At 51.4% G+C, this 21,275-nt stretch overlaps 1 protein-coding gene across 2 annotated transcripts in view; it reads left to right on the top strand.

Moving 5' to 3' along the window:
* Positions 1-20,551, top strand: part of LOC138282943 (uncharacterized) — a 150,195-nt gene extending 129,644 nt beyond the window's left edge. For both annotated transcript variants that reach the window (XM_069221009.1, XM_069221008.1), the window contains exon 10: positions 18,161-20,551. In XM_069221009.1, coding sequence (XP_069077110.1) covers positions 18,161-18,327 — 167 coding nt within the window. In that variant the 3' untranslated portion in view covers positions 18,328-20,551. The remainder of the gene's footprint in view (positions 1-18,160) is intronic.
* Positions 20,552-21,275: the final 724 nt, after the last annotated feature.

The raw sequence follows: 21,275 nt of genomic DNA, 5'->3' as shown, positions 1-21,275 counted from the left end.
GTGCCCTAGGTAACCCCTAGGGCAGGGTGCTGTGTAGGTAAAAGGCAGGACATGTACCTGTGTAGTTATATGTCCTGGTAGTGTAAAACTCCTAAATTCGTTTTCACACTACTGAGAGGCCTGCTCCCTTCATAGGCTAACATTAGGGCTGCCCTCATACACTGTTGAAGTGGCAGCTGCTGATCTGAAAGGAGCAGGGAGGTCATATTTAGTATGACCAGAATGGTAATACAAAGTCCTACTGACTGGTGAAGTCGGATTTAATATTACTATTCTAGAAATGCCACTTTTAGAAAGTGAGCATTTCTTTGCACTTAAATCCTTCTGTGCCTTACAATCCACGTCTGGCTGGGCTTGGTTGACAGCTCCTTGTGCATTCACTCAGACACACCCCAAACACAGGGTACTCAGCCTCACTTGCATACATCTGCATTTTGAATGGGTCTTCCTGGGCTGGGAGGGTGGAGGGCCTGCTCTCACACAAAGGACTGCCACACCCCCTACTGGGACCCTGGCAGACAGGAGTAAACTGAAAGGGGACCTGGTGCACTTCTTAGCCACTCTTTGAAGTCTCCCCCACTTCAAAGGCACATTTGGGTATAAAACAGGGCCTCTGCCCTACCTCATCAGACACTTGCTGGAGAAGAACCCTGAACCAGAAACTACATCCTGCCAAGAAGAACTGCCTGGCTGCTCAAAGGACTCACCTGTCTGCTTTCTACAAAGGACTGCTGCCTTGCTGTTGCCCTGCTGCCTTGCTGAACTCTTGTCTGGCTGTGAAAGTGCTCTCCAAGGGCTTGGATAGAGTTTGCCTCCTGTTCCCTGAAGTCTCAGGACCAAAAAGACTTCTCTCTTTTACTTGGACGCTCCGTGCGCCGAAAATTTCGACGCACACCTTGTTTCGCAGCGAGAAAAACGCCGCACACCGACGCTGATCGACACGACGCTCTTGGGACGATCGAAGATCCGATGCACGGCCTCGCAAGGACAACGCCGCCCGACCTCTAGAGGAGAAATCGACGCGACGCCTGCCGTGAGATCGTAATTTCAACGCGCAGCCCCGCAGATCGAAGTCTAGAGGAGAAATCGACGCGACGCCTGCCGTGAGTTCGTAAATTCGACGCGCAGCACCACAGATCGACGCACAGCCGGAGAACAAGCAGGAGAATCCACGCACAGACCCGGGACATCTGGTAATCCCCGCGATCCACAGAAAGAGACTGTCCACGCGCCGGAAAACGACGCCCGACTTCCCCGCGTGGAAAATAACGACGCAAGTCCGTGTGTGCTGGGGAGAAATCGACGCACACACCCTTTTTCCACACACCTCTTCTCTTGTGGCCCTCTGAGGAGATTTTTCCACTCCTAACCAGGTACTTGTGCTTGAAAGAGACTTTTGTTACATTCTAAAGACTTAAGACACTTTATATCACTTCCCTGTGATATTTCTACAATTTTCCATTGCAACTTTATTCTTTTTGACCTACAATTATCCTGATAAATATTATAGATTTTTCTAAACACTGTGTGGTGTATTTTTGTGGTGCTATATGGTGGTATTGTATGATTTATTGCACAAATACTTTACACATTGCCTTCTAAGTTAAGCCTGACTGCTCGTGCCAAGCTACCAGAGGGTGGGCACAGGATAATCTTGGATAGTGTGTGACTTACCCTGACTAGAGTGAGGGCTTTTGCTTGGACAGAGGGTAACCTGACTGCCAACCAAAAACCCCATTTCTTACATTGGTGATCAGCGGTGAGGATAGGACTTGTATTTGTGCAGTGACATACAGTAGCTAAGTATTTCACTACCTACCCACAGTTGAAGGTCAACTTGGTTTTTATCTCTTTTTGAAAATCCGTTTTTTCCTGACAATTTTCAAAAACTAAATCCTCACTCAACATGTCTCTGACTGGGTCTCAGACAGGGGACTTTGACCTAGTCCAGTTGGATACATACACGGTCAAACAACTAAGAGGATTCTGCAGGGCATTAAGGGTACCCACCCAAGGGGCCTCCAGAAAGGAGGACTTTCAAGTGGCGCTGAGGGCCTGGGCAGAAGCCCATTTAGAGGATGATGAGGAGGGGGAGCCAGAAAATGGCCCCTCAGAAGGATTTTCACTATCTATGGATGGTGTTACCACTGCAATTGTGCACCCTTCCAGACCAGGGAGCAGTGTCTCCATGCAAAGCCTGACCGCAGAGGAAAGGAGAGAGGAAAGGGAGTTCCAATTGCAAATGGCAAAACTGAAAATTGAGGCGCAACAGGAGGAGAGGAGGGCAGAAAGAGAAGCCAAACAAGCTGAGGCTGAAAGAGCAGCCAAACAGATTGAAGCTGAAAGAACAGCCAAACAGATTCAAGCAGAAGCTGAAAGGGCAGCCAAACAAGCAGAAGCTGAAAGAGCAGCCAAACAAGTGGAAGCTGAAAGAGCTTTGGCTGAAAAGAAACTATTGTTGGCTCATGAACTGAGTCTCAAGGAGCTGGAGATCAAGGCAAGACAGTCTGAATCCAGCAATAATGGTGGCAGCATACAGACAGGACCTGCTGGAGAAAAGAAGGTTCGTATACCCAAAAATGTGGTGCCCAGTTTTGTGGTGGGAGATGACATAGATAAATGGTTAGCTGCTTATGAAGTTCCACTAAGGGCTCATGAGGTTCCTGAAGGGCAATGGGGGGTAGCTATGTGGGGTTATGTGCCGCCATTGGGGAGGGACACACTTCTCACATTGGATCCACCGGATCAAAACACATACCCACTCCAGAAAGCCACTTTACTTGCCAAGTTTGGGCTGACCCCTGAGGGATACCGTCAGAGGTTCAGGGACAGCACCAAACAAACCACACAAACATGGGTAGATTTCTTTGATTTCTCTAGTAAGGCACTGAATGGATGGGTGCGGGGCAACAAAGTAGCAGATTATAAAGGTTTATATGACTTGATCCTGAGAGAGCATATGCTTAATGTTACTTATACAGATTTGCGCCAGCACCTAGTGGATAGTAAGCTGACTGATCCCAGGAAGCTTGCAGAGGAGGCGGACCTCTGGGTTAGCACCAGAGTGTCCAAAAAGGTACCTGGGGGGGACTCCCACAAAGGTGGTCAGGGTTCCCAACAGAAGAAAGAGGGGGGAGATAAACTTACAGATAAGGAACTCTCTAAAGGCCCCCAAAAGAATTCCCAGGGAGGGGGTGGCAACCCTTCCTTTTCCAAATTTGGGAAAAAGCCAGGGACATTTAACAAGTCAGGAAAATCTAGCCCCAAATGCATGGAGTGTTACCAATATGGTCACTACAAAGGCGATCCACAGTGCCCCAAGAGGGCACCGTCCACTACCGGACAGGCACCTGGGTTGACTAGTGTAGCACTCGGGGGGAGATGGACCCAACTAGCTTTGGGGAGCAGGTAGAGATTTCCCTAGTGTCCCTGGGAGAAGGAGAAATGGTGCCCAAGGCCCACATGCCCAGAAATACTTCCAAGTACCAGCAGTGGGTCACCATTGATGGTCAGAGGGTGGAGGCTCTGCGTGACACAGGAGCCAGTATGACTACTATCAAGAGTCAGCTGGTGTCAGCAGAGCAGATAGTACCTAATACATTCCACCAGGTCAGAGTCGCTGACAATCGCGAGAGTCACCTACCGGTGGCTCTGGTTCCCTTTGAGTGGGGGAGGTCTCTGGTACTCTGAAAGTAGCTGTGAGTCCTGCCATGCCTGTAGATTGTCTGTTAGGCAATGACCTTGAGCACACTGCTTGGAAAGAAGTGGAGCTCAGGTCTCACCTGGAGATGTTAGGGTTACCTGAGTGGGTCTGCATGACCACACGGTCCATGGCTGACCGAGAGGGAAGTCAAGGGCATCTGGAGCCTGGAACGATGGCCCAGAGAGCTGCCAGGAGGAGGGACCAGGGGTGCGGGAAACCGGCCCCAGCTGTTCCCACAGTGGCAGACGGGGCTCCTGAGGAGGAGGCTTCCGAGCCAACTGGGGAAGACATTGCCGCCCTAGGTGACTTACCTGAGCTTGCTGGCTGGCAAGTTGAGGGTGGACCCACCAGGGAGGAATTCTGCAAGGCGCAGAAAGAATGTCACACTCTAGAAGGTTTGAGGAAACAAGCCTCAAACCAGGCAGCCGGCGACGCCTCTGGCGATCACCACCTATATTGGGAGAATGATCTCCTCTACAGTGAGCCTAAGGTTCCGGGCTTTGGGGCAGCACGTATGCTGGTGGTCCCCCAATGTTACCGAACCTTCCTACTGGGTCTGGCTCACGACATTCCCCTGGCAGGACATTTGGGGCAGGGCAAGACCTTTAACAGGCTTGTCACCCACTTTTATTGGCCCAAAATGAGGACACACTCAGACAAGTTCTGCAGATCCTGTCCTACCTGCCAGGCCAGTGGTAAAGCAGGAAAAAGGGTTAAAACCCCCCTGATTCCACTTCCTGTCGTTGGCACCCCCTTTGAAAGGGTGGGCATCGACATTGTTGGTCCCTTGGACCCCAAAACTGCCTTAGGCAACAGGTTCATCCTGGTTTTGGTGGACCATGCCACCCGTTACCCAGAGGCAATCCCTCTGAGGACAGTAATTGCACCGGTGGTGGCCAGAACCCTGATGGGGATATTTACCCGTGTGGGATTCCCCAAGGAAATAGTGTCTGACAGAGGCACTAACTTCATGTCTGCATACATGAAGTCTCTGTGGGATGCGTGTGGTGTAACTTACAAGTTCACCACACCCTATCACCCCCAGTCGAATGGTCTTGTGGAGAGATTCAACAAGACCCTGAAAGGCATGATTGGTGGCCTCCCTGAGGCCATGAGGCGTAAGTGGGACGTCCTCTTACCATGCCTTCTCTTTGCTTACAGAGAGGTCCCCCAGAGAGGGGTAGGGTTCAGTCCCTTTGAACTTCTCTATGGGTACCCTGTCAGGGGACCCTTAAGCATTGTCCAGGAGGGATTGGAGAAAGCTCCAAAGACACCCCCTCAGGATGTGGTTAGCTATATGTTGGCCCTCCGCAACCAGATGACCCGCTTCTGGAAAGAAGCCCAAGATAACCTTGAGGCCAGTCAAGAGGTGATGAAACAATGGTATGACCAGAAGGCCACCCTGGTAGAGTTTCAACCTGGAGACAAAGGGGGTCATTCCGACTCCCGCCCGCCGCGGTCACCGCGCGGCCGGCGGGAGCCGCCAGAATACCGTTCCGCGGTCGAAAGACCGCGGCGGTAATTCTGACTTTCCCGCTGGGCTGGCGGGCGGCCGCCTTCAGGCCGCCCGCCAGCCCAGCGGGAAAGAGCCTTCCACGATGAAGCCGGCTCGGAATCGAGCCGGCGGAGTGGAAGCTGTGCGACGGGTGCAGTTGCACCCGTCGCGTATTTCACTGTCTGCGCAGCAGACAGTGAAATACATTTAGGGGCCCTCTTACGGGGGCCCCTGCAGTACCCATGCCATTGGCATGGGCACTGCAGGGGCCCCCAGGGGCCCCGCGACCCCCCCTACCGCCATCCGGTTCCCGGCGGGAGAACCGCCGGGAACTGGATGGCGGTAGGGGGGGTCGGAATCCCCTCGGCGGCGCAGCTAGCTGCGCCGCCTTGGAGGATTCCAATGGGCGGCGGTACACTGGCGGGAGACCGCCAGTGTTGCCGGTCCGACCGCGGCTTTACCGCCGCGGTCGGAATGCCCATTGGAGCACCGCCGGCTTGTCGGCGGTGCTCCCGCGGTCCACCAACCTGGCGGTCATTGACCGCCGCGGTTGGAATGAGGGCCAAAGTGTGGGTAATGGAGCCAGTAGAGCCCAGAGCTCTCCAGGACCGCTGGTCTGGCCCATTTGAAATAAAGGAGCGGAAAGGGGAGGCCACTTACCTAGTGGACCTCAAAACCCCTAGGAATCCCCTAAGGGTGCTCCATGTGAACCGACTAAAAGCTCATTTTGAGAGGTCGGAGATCAACATGCTTCTGGTCACAGATGAAGGAACGGAAGAGGAGAGTGAACCTCTCCCCGACCTCCTCTCTGCCCAAGAAGGTGATGGGTCAGTAAGCGGGGTCATTCTGTCTGACTCCCTGACTCTAAATCAGAAAGGAGACTGTTATGAGCTGTTGGAGCAGTTCTCCCCCCTGTTTTCCCTTACTCCTGGGCTGACCCACCTCTGTGTTCATGATATTGACACCGGTGACAGTCTCCCTGTGAAAAACAAAATTTACAGGTTGTCGGATAAGGTGAAGGCCAGCATCAAGGAGGAGGTCTCCAAGATGTTGACTCTAGGGGTCATTGAGAAATCCAGTAGTCCCTGGGCCAGCCCAGTGGTATTGGTCCCTAAGGCTACTGTCCCAGGTGCGAAGCCAGAACTCCGGTTCTGTGTGGACTACCGGGGTCTCAACTCAGTCACACGGACTGATGCTCACCCCATCCCCCGAGCTGATGAGCTCGTGGACAGGCTAGGCGCTGCCAAGTTCCTGAGTACGTTTGATCTTACTTCAGGGTACTGGCAGATCGGCCTAACTGAGGGGGCCAAGGAAAGATCCGCATTTTCAACCCCGGATGGCCATTACCAGTTCCGGGTGATGCCGTTTGGGTTGAAAAATGCCCCGCTACCTTCCAACGGTTGGTTAACGGGGTCCTAGCTGGCAAGGATGCCTTCTGTGCAGCCTACCTGGATGACATAGCTGTCTACAGTTCCAGCTGGGAGGAACACCTGCTTCACCTCAAGGAGGTGCTTCAGGCCCTGCAACAGGCAGGCCTGACCATCAAGGCCAGTAAGTGCCAGATTGGGCAGGGTTCCGTGGTGTACTTAGGACACCTAGTGGGTGGTGGCAAGGTGCAGCCACTCCAGGCCAAGATTGAAACTATCAAGGCCTGGCAACCACCCCGAACACAGACGGAGGTGAGAGCCTTTCTAGGCCTCACAGGATACTACCGCCGATTTGTCAAGGGCTATGGTACCATTGTAACACCCTTGACAGAACTCACTTCCAAGAAGCAACCTAGGTTGGTGAATTGGACAGAGGCTTGTCAGAGAGCCTTTGACGCCCTGAAGGAAGCCATGTGCACGGCCCCCGTACTCATGGCCTCTGACTACTCCCAGGAATTTATCGTGCAGACAGACGCTTCAGAGCATGGCATAGGGGCAGTCCTAGCACAGCTGAATGAGGAGGGCAGAGATCAACCGGTAGTCTTTATTAGCAGAAGGCTATTACCAGGTGAACAGAGGTGGAGTGCTATTGAACGAGAAGCTTTTGCTGTGGTCTGGGCACTGAAGAAGCTAAGACCCTACCTGTTTGGGACTCACTTCCGGGTTCAGACAGACCACAGGCCCCTCAGATGGCTCATGCAGATGAGGGGTGAGAATCCAAAACTCTTGAGGTGGTCCATTTCCCTACAGGGGATGGACTTTACGGTGGAACATCGCCCAGGGGTTGACCACGCCAATGCTGATGGTCTCTCCAGGTACTTCCGCCTTAGCGATGAGAGCTCCCAGGAGGTCGGGTAGCTCTCCCCACTTTCAGCTGGGGGGGACACATGTTAGACCTGACAGCCTTAGGGTAGTCACCCCTAACTTTTTGCCTGCCTCCCTCCATTTTTTTGGACACTGTTTTTGCTGGTTTATAGACTCTGCGCACTTTACCACTGCTAACCAGTGCTAAAGTGCATATGCTCTCCCCCTTAAAACATGGTAACCTGGAATCATACCTGATTGGACTATTAATTTACTTATAAGTCCCTAGTAAGGTGCACTTTATGTGCATAGGGCTGGTAAATTAAATGCTACTAGTGGGCCTGCAGCACTGGTTGTGCCACCCACTTAAGTAGCCCCTTTTTCCTTGTCTCAGGCCTGCCATTGCAAGGCCTGTGTGTGCAGTTTCACTGCCACCTCGACTTGGCATTTAAAAGTACTTGCCAAGCCTAGAACTCCCCTTTTTCTACATATAAGTCACCCTTAAGGTGTGCCCTAGGTAACCCCTAGGGCAGGGTGCTGTGTAGGTAAAAGGCAGGACATGTACCTGTGTAGTTATATGTCCTGGTAGTGTAAAACTCCTAAATTCGTTTTCACACTACTGAGAGGCCTGCTCCCTTCATAGGCTAACATTAGGGCTGCCCTCATACACTGTTGAAGTGGCAGCTGCTGATCTGAAAGGAGCAGGGAGGTCATATTTAGTATGGCCAGAATGGTAATACAAAGTCCTACTGACTGGTGAAGTCGGATTTAATATTACTATTTAGAAAGTGAGCATTTCTTTGCACTTAAATCCTTCTGTGCCTTACAATCCACGTCTGGCTGGGCTTGGTTGACAGCTCCTTGTGCATTCACTCAGACACACCCCAAACACAGGGTACTCAGCCTCACTTGCATACATCTGCATTTTGAATGGGTCTTCCTGGGCTGGGAGGGTGGAGGGCCTGCTCTCACACAAAGGACTGCCACACCCCCTACTGGAACCCTGGCAGACAGGAGTAAACTGAAAGGGGACCTGGTGCACTTCTTAGCCACTCTTTGAAGTCTCCCCCACTTCAAAGGCACATTTGGGTATAAAACAGGGCCTCTGCCCTACCTCATCAGACACTTGCTGGAGAAGAACCCTGAACCAGAAACTACATCCTGCCAAGAAGAACTGCCTGGCTGCTCAAAGGACTCACCTGTCTGCTTTCTACAAAGGACTGCTGCCTTGCTGTTGCCCTGCTGCCTTGCTGAACTCTTGTCTGGCTGTGAAAGTGCTCTCCAAGGGCTTGGATAGAGCTTGCCTCCTGTTCCCTGAAGTCTCAGGACCAAAAAGACTTCTCTCTTTTACTTGGACGCTCCGTGCGCCGAAAATTTCGACGCACAGCTTGTTTCGCGGCGAGAAAAACGCCGCACACCGACGCTGAACGACGCGACGTCTTGGGACGATCGAAGATCCGACGCACGGCCTCGCAAGGACAACGCCGCCCGACCTCTAGAGGAGAAATCGACGCGACGCCTGCCGTGAGATCGTAATTTCAACGCGCAGCCCCGCAGATCGAAGTCTAGAGGAGAAATCGACGCGACGCCTGCCGTGAGTTCGTAAATTCGACGCGCAGCCCTGCAGATCGACGCACAGCCGGAGAACAAGCAGGAGAATCCACGCACAGACCCAGGACATCTGGTAATCCCCGCGATCCACAGAAAGAGACTGTCCACGCGCCAGAAAACGACACCCGACTTCCCCGCGTGGAAAATAACGACGCAAGTCCGTGTGTGCTGGGGAGAAATCGACGCACACACCCTTTTTCCACGCACCTCTTCTCTTGTGGCCCTCTGAGGAGATTTTTCCACTCCTAACCAGGTACTTGTGCTTGAAAGAGACTTTTGTTACATTCTAAAGACTTAAGATACTTTATATCACTTCCCTGTGATATTTCTACAATTTTCCATTGCAACTTTATTCTTTTTGACCTACAATTATCCTGATAAATATTATATATTTTTCTAAACACTGTGTGGTGTATTTTTGTGGTGCTATATGGTGGTATTGTATGATTTATTGCACAAATACTTTACACATTGCCTTCTAAGTTAAGCCTGACTGCTCGTGCCAAGCTACCAGAGGGTGGGCACAGGATAATCTTGGATAGTGTGTGACTTACCCTGACTAGAGTGAGGGCTTTTGCTTGGACAGAGGGTAACCTGACTGCCAACCAAAAACCCCATTTCTAACAGTCAAGGATCTACTTCTGAGACTGTCCTTTTCTGAGTGACTCTGTCCACTCGGACTGACTGGAGGCAGTACAATGGAGCCTTCCAGTAGTGTATGGTCCTTGCATGACCCGCCAAGTGCAGGAATGAAGGCTGTGTGCCAGCCTACCAACAGGTTCGATGCCCTTAGCCCCACATCAAGGGCATAGTTATACTCTCTGATGAGGAATTTAGGGAAGTGCATGTCCAGATGAGGTGAAGGCTGTGGTCTGCCTTTGTTGCTCATATCTAGGATGGTCCTTGATGACTAGCGTTCCTCCGGCCCAGACGCAAGCATGAAGAGCCCACCCCATTTATAGCAGAGCTCCAACAGATGTCAGCAAACCTACAGTTATAGTATTCAGTCCTTTAGTAGCATCCACATTCTTGTAACAATAGGTTTCAGTTGAGAACATTGTTGATGGGTGCTCCTGATTCTTCAGGTGCAAATTCAGTCACCGGTGATTTATTCTGGGCATGCAGGAAGGGCCACGGAGTCTCAAAGCCTCAACACAGGGCCTGGAAGTCCAGATCTGTGACTGGGCCCCTCCTACCTCAGCTCCACAAAGTCCTCCTTTTGAAGTAGTGCCTTCTTCATGCAAGGGTTCCTCCACCATCCATGCTTAGCAGTCAGTGAGCTTCTTCCCTTAAGGCAAGCCTCAGATAGTGCCTCCTGGCACAGTTCCTGAATGCCCATGTTTGGCAGTCCGCGACCCCAACCCTGGCACACCAAAGGGTTTCTTGGTCATTACTGGTGTTGGCCCCTGGATTCCGGTGGATACATCTGAGTACACTGACAGCTTCTGTCCTATGGTTATGCTAAAATTGCAGATAGAGCCTATGTATTGCCAGAGTCCAGCTCTGGTACCTGTTTTGGGCAGTTCTTGTCTTTTGCTTATTCCTCCCAGACAGGTGCAGGCCTAGCCTTTGTTTCAGTTGTTAGAAAAATGTTTGGGTGGAACTGGGAGTCTCCTGTCTGGAAAATCACACAAGGGCACAAAGGAGGGAGTGGCTGTTCCATTTAACAGCCTGTTTACCTGTGGGGGGTAGATTTCCAAGGAACACTTGAGCAGGAAAGGGCATGCGGCTGTCCCTGCACTTCAAAAGGCATTCTGTCTCTTATCCTCCACACGGCAGACCCTCGTCCACTACAGACACCCTGAGGAATGCTCTGGAGAAGCTGTGCAATTCACATTGCTTTCTGGTTCTCACCAATCTCCATCTTAGGTAACTTCTTGGTTCAGGATACTAAATGGATTCCTGAAATGCCACAATCACTTATAGAACATTCATTTCATACACCATCTACTGTGCATTTACACTTCACCCACGTGTCACCAATCCCCCAAAGGGGTGGCTTGAAAGAGTCAGCCAACCAATTTAAAAACAAGGGAGACGTCCACAGGCAGCTCTCTCTGGCAGGCACATGTCTTTCCTGCATTTAGGGCAGTTTTCTAAAGTCCCTGAGCTGATGGTACTCACACTTGGTATGTCCTTCAAAACTACAGAACCCCACTCTGGGCACCTTCAACACACATCCTCCCTCCACTCCCCACAAACACGCATATGCAGACAGACACACACACACAATTGTACTGTGTGATGAGGTAAAAATAAAAAAATCTGCATAACTCACTATAGGAAAATCGAGACAGGGGCACACACTCCCTGGCACCACTTAGGGGCCAGTGTGGGGGCAGCTCGACTCGAGGCAGGGGCACACACTCCCTGGCACCACTCAGGGGCCAGTGTGGCGGCAGCTTGACTCGAGGCATGGGCACACACTCCCTGGCACCACTCGGGGGCCAGTGTTGTGGCAGCTCAACTCGAGGCAGGGGCCCACACTCTTAAGCACCACTCAAGGGCCAGTGTGGCGGCAGCACGACTGGAGGCAGGGGCACAAACTCCCTGACACCACTCAGGGGCCAGTGTGGTGGCGGCTCAACTTGAGGCAGGGGCACACACTCCCTGGCACCACTCAGGGGCCATTGTGGCGGTAGCTCGACTCGAGGCAGGGGCACACACTCCCTGTCACCACTCAGGGGCCAGTGTGGCTGCAGCTCGACTCGAGGCAGGGGCACACACTCCCTGACACCACTCAGGGGCCAGTGTGGCGGCAGCTAGACTGGAGGAAGGGGCACACACTCCCTGACACCACTCAGGGGCCAGTGTGGCAGCAGCTCGACTCGAGGCAGGGGCACACACTCCCTGACAACACTCAGGGGCCAGTGTGGCTGCAACTCGACTTGAGGCAGGAGCACACACTCCCTGGCACCACACAGGAGCCAGTGTGGCGGCAGCTCGACTCGAGGCAGGGGCACACACTCACTGTCACCACTCAGGGGCCAGTGTGGCGGCAGCTCGACTCGAGGCAGGGGCCACAAGGAGGCAGCTTGGCTCAAACGCGGAGCACACGCTCTCCGGTGCCAAGCAGGGGCCAATGAGGCGGCAGCTTGAATCGAGGCAAGGGCACACACTCCATGGCACCACTCAGGGGCCATTGTGACGGCAGCTTGACTCGAGGCATGGGCACACACTCCCTGGCACCACTCAGAGGTCAGTGTGGCAGCAGCTTGACTCAACGCATGGGCACACACTCCCTGGCACCCCTCGGGGGCCAGTGTGGCGGCAGCTTGACTCGAGGCACAGGCACACACTCCCTGGCACCACTCAGGGACCAGTGTAGTGGCAGCTCGACTTGAGGCAGGGGCACACACTCCCTGGCACCACTCAGGAGCCAGTGCGGTGGCAGCTCGACTCGAGGCAGGGGCACACACTCCCTGGCACCACTCAGGAGCCAGTGTGGCGGCAGCTCGACTCGAAGCAGGGGCACACACTCCCTGGCACCACTCAGGGGCCAGTGTAGCGGCAGCTCGACTCGAGGCAGGGGCACACACTCCCTCGCACCACTCAGGGGCCAGTGACGAGGAAGGGGCACACACTCCCTCGCACCACTCAGGGGCCAGTGTGGCAGCAGCTTGACTCGAGGCAGGGGCCCACACTCTCAAGCACCACTCAGGGGCCAGTGTGGCGGCAGCTCGACTGGAGGCAGGGGCACACACTCCCTGACACCACTCAGGGGCCAGTGTGGTGGCAGCTCAACTTGAGGCAGGGGCACATACTCCCTGGAACCACTCAGGGGCCAGAGTGGCGGTAGCTCGACTCGAGGCAGGGGCACACACTCCCTGGCACCACTCAGGGGCCAGTGTGGCTGCAGCTCGACTCGAGGCAGGGGCACACACTCCCTGACACCACTCAGGGGCCAGTGTGGCGGCAGCTCGACTGGAGGAAGGGGCACAAACTCCCTGACACCACTCAGGGGTTAGTGTAGCAGCAGCTCGACTCGAGGCAGGGGCACACACTCCCTGACAACACTCAGGGGCCAGTGTGGCGGCAACTCGACTCGAGGCAGGGGCACACACTCCGTGGCACCACACAGGAGTCAGTGTGGCTGCAGCTCGACTCGAGGCAGGGGCACACACTCACTGACACCACTCAGGGGCCAGTGTGGCGGCAGCTCGACTCGAGGCAGGGGCCACAAGGCGCAGCTTAGCTCAAACGCGGAGCACACGCTCTCCGGTGCCAAGCAGGGGCCAATGAGGCGGCAGCTTGAATCGAGGCAAGGGCACACACTCCCTGGCACCACTCAGAGGCCATTGTGGCGGCAGCTTGACTCGAGGCATGGGCACACTCTCCCTGGCACCACTCAGAGGTCAGTGTGGTGGCAGCTTGACTCGACACATGGGCACACACTCCCTGGCACCCCTCGGGGGCCAGTGTGGCGGCAGCTTGACTCGAGGCACAGGCACACACTCCCTGGCACCACTCAGGGGCTAGTGAAGTGGCAGCTCGACTCGAGGCAGGGGCACACACTCCCTGGCACCACTCAGGAGCCAGTGCGGCGGCAGCTCGACTCGAGACAGGGGCACACACTCCCTGGCACCACTCAGGAGCCAGTGCGGCGGCAGCTCGACTCGAAGCAGGGGCACACACTCCCTGGCACCACTCAGGAGCCAGTGTGGCGGCAGCTCGACTCGAAGCAGGGGCACACACTCCCTGGCACCACTCAGGGGCCAGTGTGGCAGCAGCTCGACTGGAGGCAGGGGCACACGTTCCCTGACACCACTCAGTGGCCAGTGTGGCAGCAGCTCGAGGCAGGGGCACACACTCCCTGACAACACTCAGGGGCCAGTGTGGCAGCAACTCGACTCGAGGCAGGGGCACACACTCCCTGGCACCACTCTGGAGCCAGTGTGGTGGCAGCACGACTCGAGGCAGGGGCACACACTCCCTGACACCACTCAGGGGCCAGTGTGGCGGCAGCTCGACTCGAGGCAGGGGAACACACTCCCTGGCACCACTCAGGGGCAAGTGTGGTGGTAGCTTGACTCGAGGCAGGGGCCCACACTCTCGAGCACCTCACTGGGCCAATGAGGAGGCCTCTTCACTCAATGCAAGCGCACACACACTCCAGCACAACACAGGGGCCCACGAGGAGGCAGCTTGGCTTGAACGCAGGGCACACGCTCTCCGGTGCCAAGAAGGGGCCAATGAGGCGGCAGCTTGAATCGAGGCAAGGGCACACACTCTCCAGGGCCACACAGGAGCCAGTGAGGAGGCAGCTCCTGCACATTGCATGAACCATTGTCCCAGATCCCCTGATACTGATGAGGAGTCATTTGAAATTCTTCCACTGGCAGCCAAAGATTTTCAGATTACAGGCCAGTTCAAATAGCAGCATGTCAAAGCCAGACTTCAAAAGCGTTTTCAGAATTCGAAATCAGACTGACGGCGACGGGTCACAATCCCTACTGAAGAGTATAATTTGGATATGCATTTCAGTAAATACACCATGCCAAAGTCTGAAATGTTGATTTTAGATGCACTTAACCATCTTAGTAAATTTGTAATTTCACAATAGAAAAGAATTTAACCCTAAAAAAACGAGGTGAGGAGAGAATCCTGGGTAGAGAGTTAAAAATGTCATGGGGAGCATAAAATAGCTCGGAAGAAAATGTATTTACTTTTTAGATCTTCCTGTTGGACTGTCATCTCTGTGTGGCCCAGGAGGCATACATGGAAGGAGGGCAGTTATTAACCAACATGGATTTTCAGGTTTGGCTTGGCAGTGCAACTTTCACTTTACCTTATGTGGTCAACATAAAAGGACATTCAGAGTCCAACTGAGAGAAAGCGGGGCTTTCCATCCACATTTTGGCCTCTTTAATTGCAGGTTTGGATTGGGCTGCATTAAGTTCTTCTACTAACAAGCCTGAGTCTGCTGCACTTTTTTGGCTTGTGGCAAAGTTTATACTTGATGCAGCAGGACGGCGAGCCAGTGGCCATGGCTACAGGCCTGATCTGTTTATTCTGAGATGCTATGAATGCATCAGTCCTGATGAATTTATTGTGAGAGACCTGTGCTAGAATTTATAGGCACTCAGGTGTGAATTGTTATTACTCTATATTAAAGCCTACAGATAGGTATTTTGTTGCAAGGAATCTCACAGATTACTGTAGTAGGTAAAGCGGTTGATGTACCACTATTAAAACCCTGGGAGTTCACTGTAATGATTTTTATTACGCCCTATTGAGAGAGGCTGTACATTGTTTTGTATTTTTATACAGACTTGTAATTGTAATTAATATGTATGCGTAGTAGTTGTTAATTTATGTGTAATAGGTCGCTGTTCGGTAAAAAGTAAATCCAGTGTTAAAGGCTTCATCAGCAGGCAAAGAATGACAGATTTCATAGGTTTGATCTGTTTATTATGAAAGTTATGACAAAGCCATTAGGCTTGACATCCTTATTGTGAATAATATGTGTTAATGACAATAGGATTTTATGGATGGTTTGTTACTACACCATGCTCAAGCCTGTAGGCCGGTACTTTGTTACATAGAATTTCATAGTTTACTGTAGTAAGGAGGGATTTTGGTGTTGATTATGTACCCGAAAAAACTATAGGGAGAGAAGATATTCACTACGGTACTCCTTACAAAGCTCTCTTAGGAGAGATAGGGGGTGATTCTGATTCTGGCGGGCGGCGGAGGCCGCCCGCCAGAATTCCGCCCCCATTATACCGCTCCGCGGTCAGAAGACCGCGGAGGGTATTATGAGTTTTTCCCTGGGCTGGCGGGCGGTCTCCAAAAGACCGCCCGCCAGCCCAGGGAAAAACTCCCTTCCCACGAGGATGCCGGCTCGTAATCGAGCCGGCGGAGTGGGAAGGTGCGACGGGTGCAGTGGCACCCGTCGCGTATTTCAGTGTCTGCAAGGCAGACACTGAAATACTTTGCGGGGCCCCCAGGGGCCCCTCGACCCCCCCTACCGCCATCCTGTTCATGGCGGCTTTCCCGCCATGAACAGGATGGCGGTAGGGGGGGTCAGAATCCTCATGGCTGCGGAGCGCGCTCCGCAGCCATGGAGGATTCAAACGAGCAGCGGAAAGTCAGCGGGAGACCGCTGACTTTCCGCTTCTGACCGCGGCTGAACCGCCGCGGTCAGAATGCTCGTTGGAGCACCGCCAGCCTGTTGGCGGTGCTCCCGTGGTCGGTGGCCTAGTATTTTGCTTTGCCAACTCTAGTATTTACCCATTTGTACTTCTATGACTGTATACCAGATGGTTGCCCCAGTGGAAGCTTACACTCAATACAATGGCCTGAAGTTGGTTATAGTGATAAGCCAATGATATAGGCCATAATCCTGAGTCTTTATTATGAAAAGATATGATAAAGGCAGTATGTCTGACATATTGATTCTGAAAAGCATTTGTTATAGTCTGCAGACATTTAAGGGTGGATTGTTATTAATCTGAATTAAAGCCTACAGATAGTGTTTTTGCTACATGGAATCTCTTTGGCTACCTTAGTAATCAAAGTGTTGATAGTGGTTACCCCCTCTGACAAACCATGAGTATGGAAGATTGGTAATGTGAGAGTCATTTCTAAGCGTGATACTATTTTGGAGAGCTTTCATCTGCAGCCTCTCACTCTGAAGTGGGTTTGGCATATCTCAAAGGCCCCTTTATTTATCTAGATGTTTCTATGTGGATACTCTTTGTCGACATGTGTTGAGGATGTTGAAGGTTTCTGCTTTCTTGGAATGCATATGTAGAGCATTCTGGACCCTCTTTGCATTGCCTGAGAAAAATGTGTCCACTGCATTCTTTCTCACATAGAGGAGAGCCAAGCAGGGGTTCATTTTTGCTTCTGAAACATACTGAGAATTTCTGTTTCTCCAGTAGGCATTTGGGAGTGTCTAGAAGGGTGAGTCTTGCTTGCACCCATGCTGTGTTCAGCAAGCTGGTTTTCCTTAGTCAAATGATGAGGCAAGTTTCAGCATCATGCTAGTCAGGAAAAGGGCTGCTGGGGATGCCTTCAGTGGGGCCAGACAGTTCTTGGGAAGATCAGAAAAGGGAGCACACCGAGGGCTCTAACTGAGTAGGCTTTTCCCTGGATGATGCCAGCATCACCAAACTCTTACACCTAGGGTATATCACTAACTTTCATTTGGTTGGTGTCAAAGGGAGAGTTGAATTTAAGAAGTCTTTGTTTCGTCCATTCTTGAATATGATTCAGTTGGGATTTTATGTTCTTAACTGCTACAGGCGTGTCCAGTTTATGAGACTGGCAGAAGAGGATGCCAAGATCAATGAGTACGTATGACTTCCACATATAAATTCAGGGGGAATAGAAGACAAAATGGATCCCGAGGGACTACCCAAGGCAATTTGAGAGTAGGAGCTGCCAACTTTTACCTGTTGATTTAGATCAGCTGAGTTTGAAGTGAACCTTAGCACAGTGGTGCCAAAGCCTGTTCTTGTTAGTCCTCACGGCCCAGGATTTTGACAGGTTTCGTACAAGGATCCCAACTAGTAGTTGTAGACTATATAAGACCTCATAAATTCAGCAGATCCAACCTCCTGTAGTGTACTGGGGATACAAGCCTGGAATGCCAGGACATGCAGATTCCGGTGCAGTAAGCAACACAATCCATGTACCCAACCATTTTTGAGAAACGTTCCACCATTTTCAGAAGAGTTAAGAATAGATGCCATCATCACACCAGGTATATTTCAAACCCATAAGTGTTGGATTTTGTCAGAAGCAATAAGTATCACATCCCATGCTGGGGTTCTCACAATCGAGGCCATAGTGTTGACAGCAGTATTGAACATTATTTTCAAGTCCAATGGGATAAGTAGATGCTTGTGGCCATTATCAAAGCTTTTTAGAATTCATCAATAACTATAAAGGTTGTCTATTTTGGTGCTAAGTTTGAACCCTGGCTGGAACGTACTTAGTAAGAAATATTCCACACATTTCTCAATGATTTTTGCCACAAAATGGAGACTTTAGAAAGGACTGAAGGGTGCAACAAGCAGCCAGTCTTGTAGGCCCAATCAGTGGTTGAGTTTGAGTCCATGACCCAAATTTTATTTCTTATTTACTCTTCATCTCTTTTGTTCTTCTTTCCAGGTTTCTGTTTCAAGATCTTCAACGTGAAGCCAGATGACCATGATGGCCCCGTCATGAAGGGATGCCGCCTGGGCACCATGCTGCCAATGCAAGCACGATATCCGCGGATAACCTCACACATTCACATACAGAAATGCGACCTCTCCGACCCTACCGGCCTTCTCTAATATGTGGGCCAGCATGGGCACTAGTCTGACTGTCTCTCTCTCTCTATTTCTCCCTGTGTGAGGGGCCAGTTTCTAGTGGCTGTTTTTCACTCCCAAATTAGGGCATGGGGGCCCAAATTCCTAGCCTGCATTAGGGCCCGTGGCACCTTTGAATTGACAATCTGGACATGTGAAAACCAGGGTTACACACTTTGGCCCAGATTAACTAATATTTGCCACCAAGCTGCACAGCAAACCAGCAAACAAAGTTGCTGTGCTGCCGTGCATCAAAGGGAGAGCAAAACATTTCCAATATCTACAAAATAGGCTCCATTTATTCTCTTCCCCCCGAGTAGAAGCACATTTGTGGGTCCATGTACCAGCACACACAACCTTGTATCATTGTAGAAGGATGTGTGCATTTTCTAAACCATTGGTATTGTTAGGCATCCATCCATTACACAAACAATGCTTTAGGATGTTTCTCACTTTCTGTGTGTACTGCACAGTGGGTTGTTGCATGGGACACCCCTTGACTCAGAGCAGTGCATATTAGAACATAGTGCATATTTGTGTTACTTTCAGATACTTTGCAACAAAAGTCCTGGTTTGTGTTGGATAATAAATCCCACCCCAACACTTTGTCCCGGTGTGCATCACAAAAGTGTCAGAAACCCAGTGCAAAGCATTAACATATCTGGACATTTGTATGCAGCCATAAAACTGGGGCAGCCAGTGGTGAACAGGGTGGTGATAGGGAGCCCAGGTGCATATGTATAGGTTAGTTAGGTGTAGGTACTTTGAATGCTGATGGAAAAGTTCCCCGTCAATATCCCTAACTGGAAGAATTGTGCTAAGCAAAATGATTGAACCCCCCAGAGTAGCTCACACAAAAATACCCAGAAACCTCTCCCATCTTCAACACCTCAATCAGGACTGCCACCTTCCCTGAAACATGGAAGCAAGCAGAGGTCAAGACACTCCTGAAGAAAACCTCCGCTGACCCCAGCAAACTCAAGAATTACTGCCCCATCTCTGCTCCCTTTCCCACTATGGACCTAGAAAAAGCCATCAACAAACAGCTCTCTGAATACCTGGAAAAACAGAATCTACTCCGCTCCTCACAATGTGGTTTCCCCTCCAACCACAGCACCAAGACTGCCCTTAACGCACCAATGGATAACATCAGATCCCTCCTTGTCTGTGGAGAGAAAGCAGCCCTGATCCTCCTAGACCTCTCCACCGCGTTAGACACCTTCTCCCACTTCACCCTCACTGCCAGACTCCACCACCTCAGGATCCAATGCAGCGCCCTCAAATAGATTCACGCCTTCATCACTGGCCGCACTCCCGCCCTTCACCTCTGAAGATGCTTCCCACCTGGGGTCTTCTCAGCCCTAAAACAGTCAGCAGAATCTGGAGGGAGACTCCCGGAAGAATGGACTGGGACCAGGACGTCACGCAGCAAACCCTGCCTTGGACTGGGACATATCTGCTACTGGGCCATGCAACATGTAATTGTCCATACCCCTGAAACATTCCCACATCACAGTACAAGGGATTGGTAAGCGGAGAAGGTGCTATTGAGGATGAAGTATCGCAGAAAGCTCAAACCCAAGTAAATTACAATCTCGTCAGGGTAGACATTAGTCCAATTTAAATACTTACACTGTATATGTTATACCAGAGAAGACCTCTGGCCCATGGGGACAGAATCCTCTCCCATCTGCCTCAGGTGAAGTAGAGAAAGGGGGGGGCTATCTACAATCTGGGGGTGCTCTGGTTTGCTGAGGTACTGTGATAGGGAGGCGGGCATCCTATCAAAGGTTTCACCATGTAATCTGGTTCTTACCCCACAAACTGCCATGTTAATTCTTCTAGATGAGATAGCAGTATTGTGGATAGCAAAGGAGATGAACTATGTAAAATAAAAAGTGGGGCTTAGTCATAGAATTCTGGAAGGCAAGCATGTGAACAACAAGGTTGCCCAAACACACATGGCTGCATCTGGGGAACGTGGCAAGAGTACTACGAGGATGGGACTATACCCTCTCGAGAGGCGCTCATAGATTTAACTCTACAGAAGTTGCTATGATGCTTTGGAGTGGTGTTAAGGAGCACAGTCTACCATGTATTGTGGGGTGGGGGGTTCTCTAAAGCTTTGTTTCATGTTGCATCGTTCTTTCCCCTCGTATGTTTCTATTAATACAAATAGAAATAAAAATATTCTATGAAAAAGGACAAAGTTCCCATTATGTTTCGGTTATCAGAAGATCCCTGAGGAGGTTGGATATTTTGGATATGATTACCGATGTTTTGGGCCCAAATTTGATCCTTGTTCTATATGTCCTTACCCTGTTGGGCTTAGTGACTTTGTGGGTGCCACTGGGGTCGGACACCAGTAGTGAATGCAGAATCTTAGGAGACAGTGACTCCAGCCTTTAATGGTATAGTGGTTTATCCTTCAGTCCTTCGCAGTCACAGGCCATTGTTGTTATGGGACCCTCCTCACTGGGCTTGTTGGGGGAGATGACCATGAAAGGCCTTTGGCCATCTAGAAGTCATCTTCCTTGAGCATCACAAATGGAACCTACACTCCAAAGAGCCGAACATGGGCTTCACCCCACTGAGACGCGCTCTTACGTGTGTCACCCATTCATCATGGTTCTCTATTCTATACTATCATTTTCCAGTTTCCGTGTATCAACAGTCCTCAAAGTGGAATTTTTAATATAAGGTTTCTAAAATGTTGCATGTAAGCCCACATTAAATTGTTTACTCAAATAATGACTTTCCAGCTTCACAATAACATACCCTACTTCTGTCACCTCAAAACCGGACATAAAGAGGTTTAACACCAACACATTCCAGTCTCACCCAGAGGCTCTGATTGTGGATGACTTCACGAGCGTTCACCTGGTTGCAACAAGCACAGACCTTCTACATTACACCACCTAGACGAGTTGGCG

Source organism: Pleurodeles waltl, chromosome 2_2, assembly GCF_031143425.1.
Source record: "Pleurodeles waltl isolate 20211129_DDA chromosome 2_2, aPleWal1.hap1.20221129, whole genome shotgun sequence".
In the NCBI taxonomy this organism is placed as follows: domain Eukaryota; kingdom Metazoa; phylum Chordata; class Amphibia; order Caudata; family Salamandridae; genus Pleurodeles; species Pleurodeles waltl.
The sequence above is the reverse complement of the archived record's forward strand: the minus strand, read 5'-3'. Positions and strand labels throughout refer to the sequence as shown.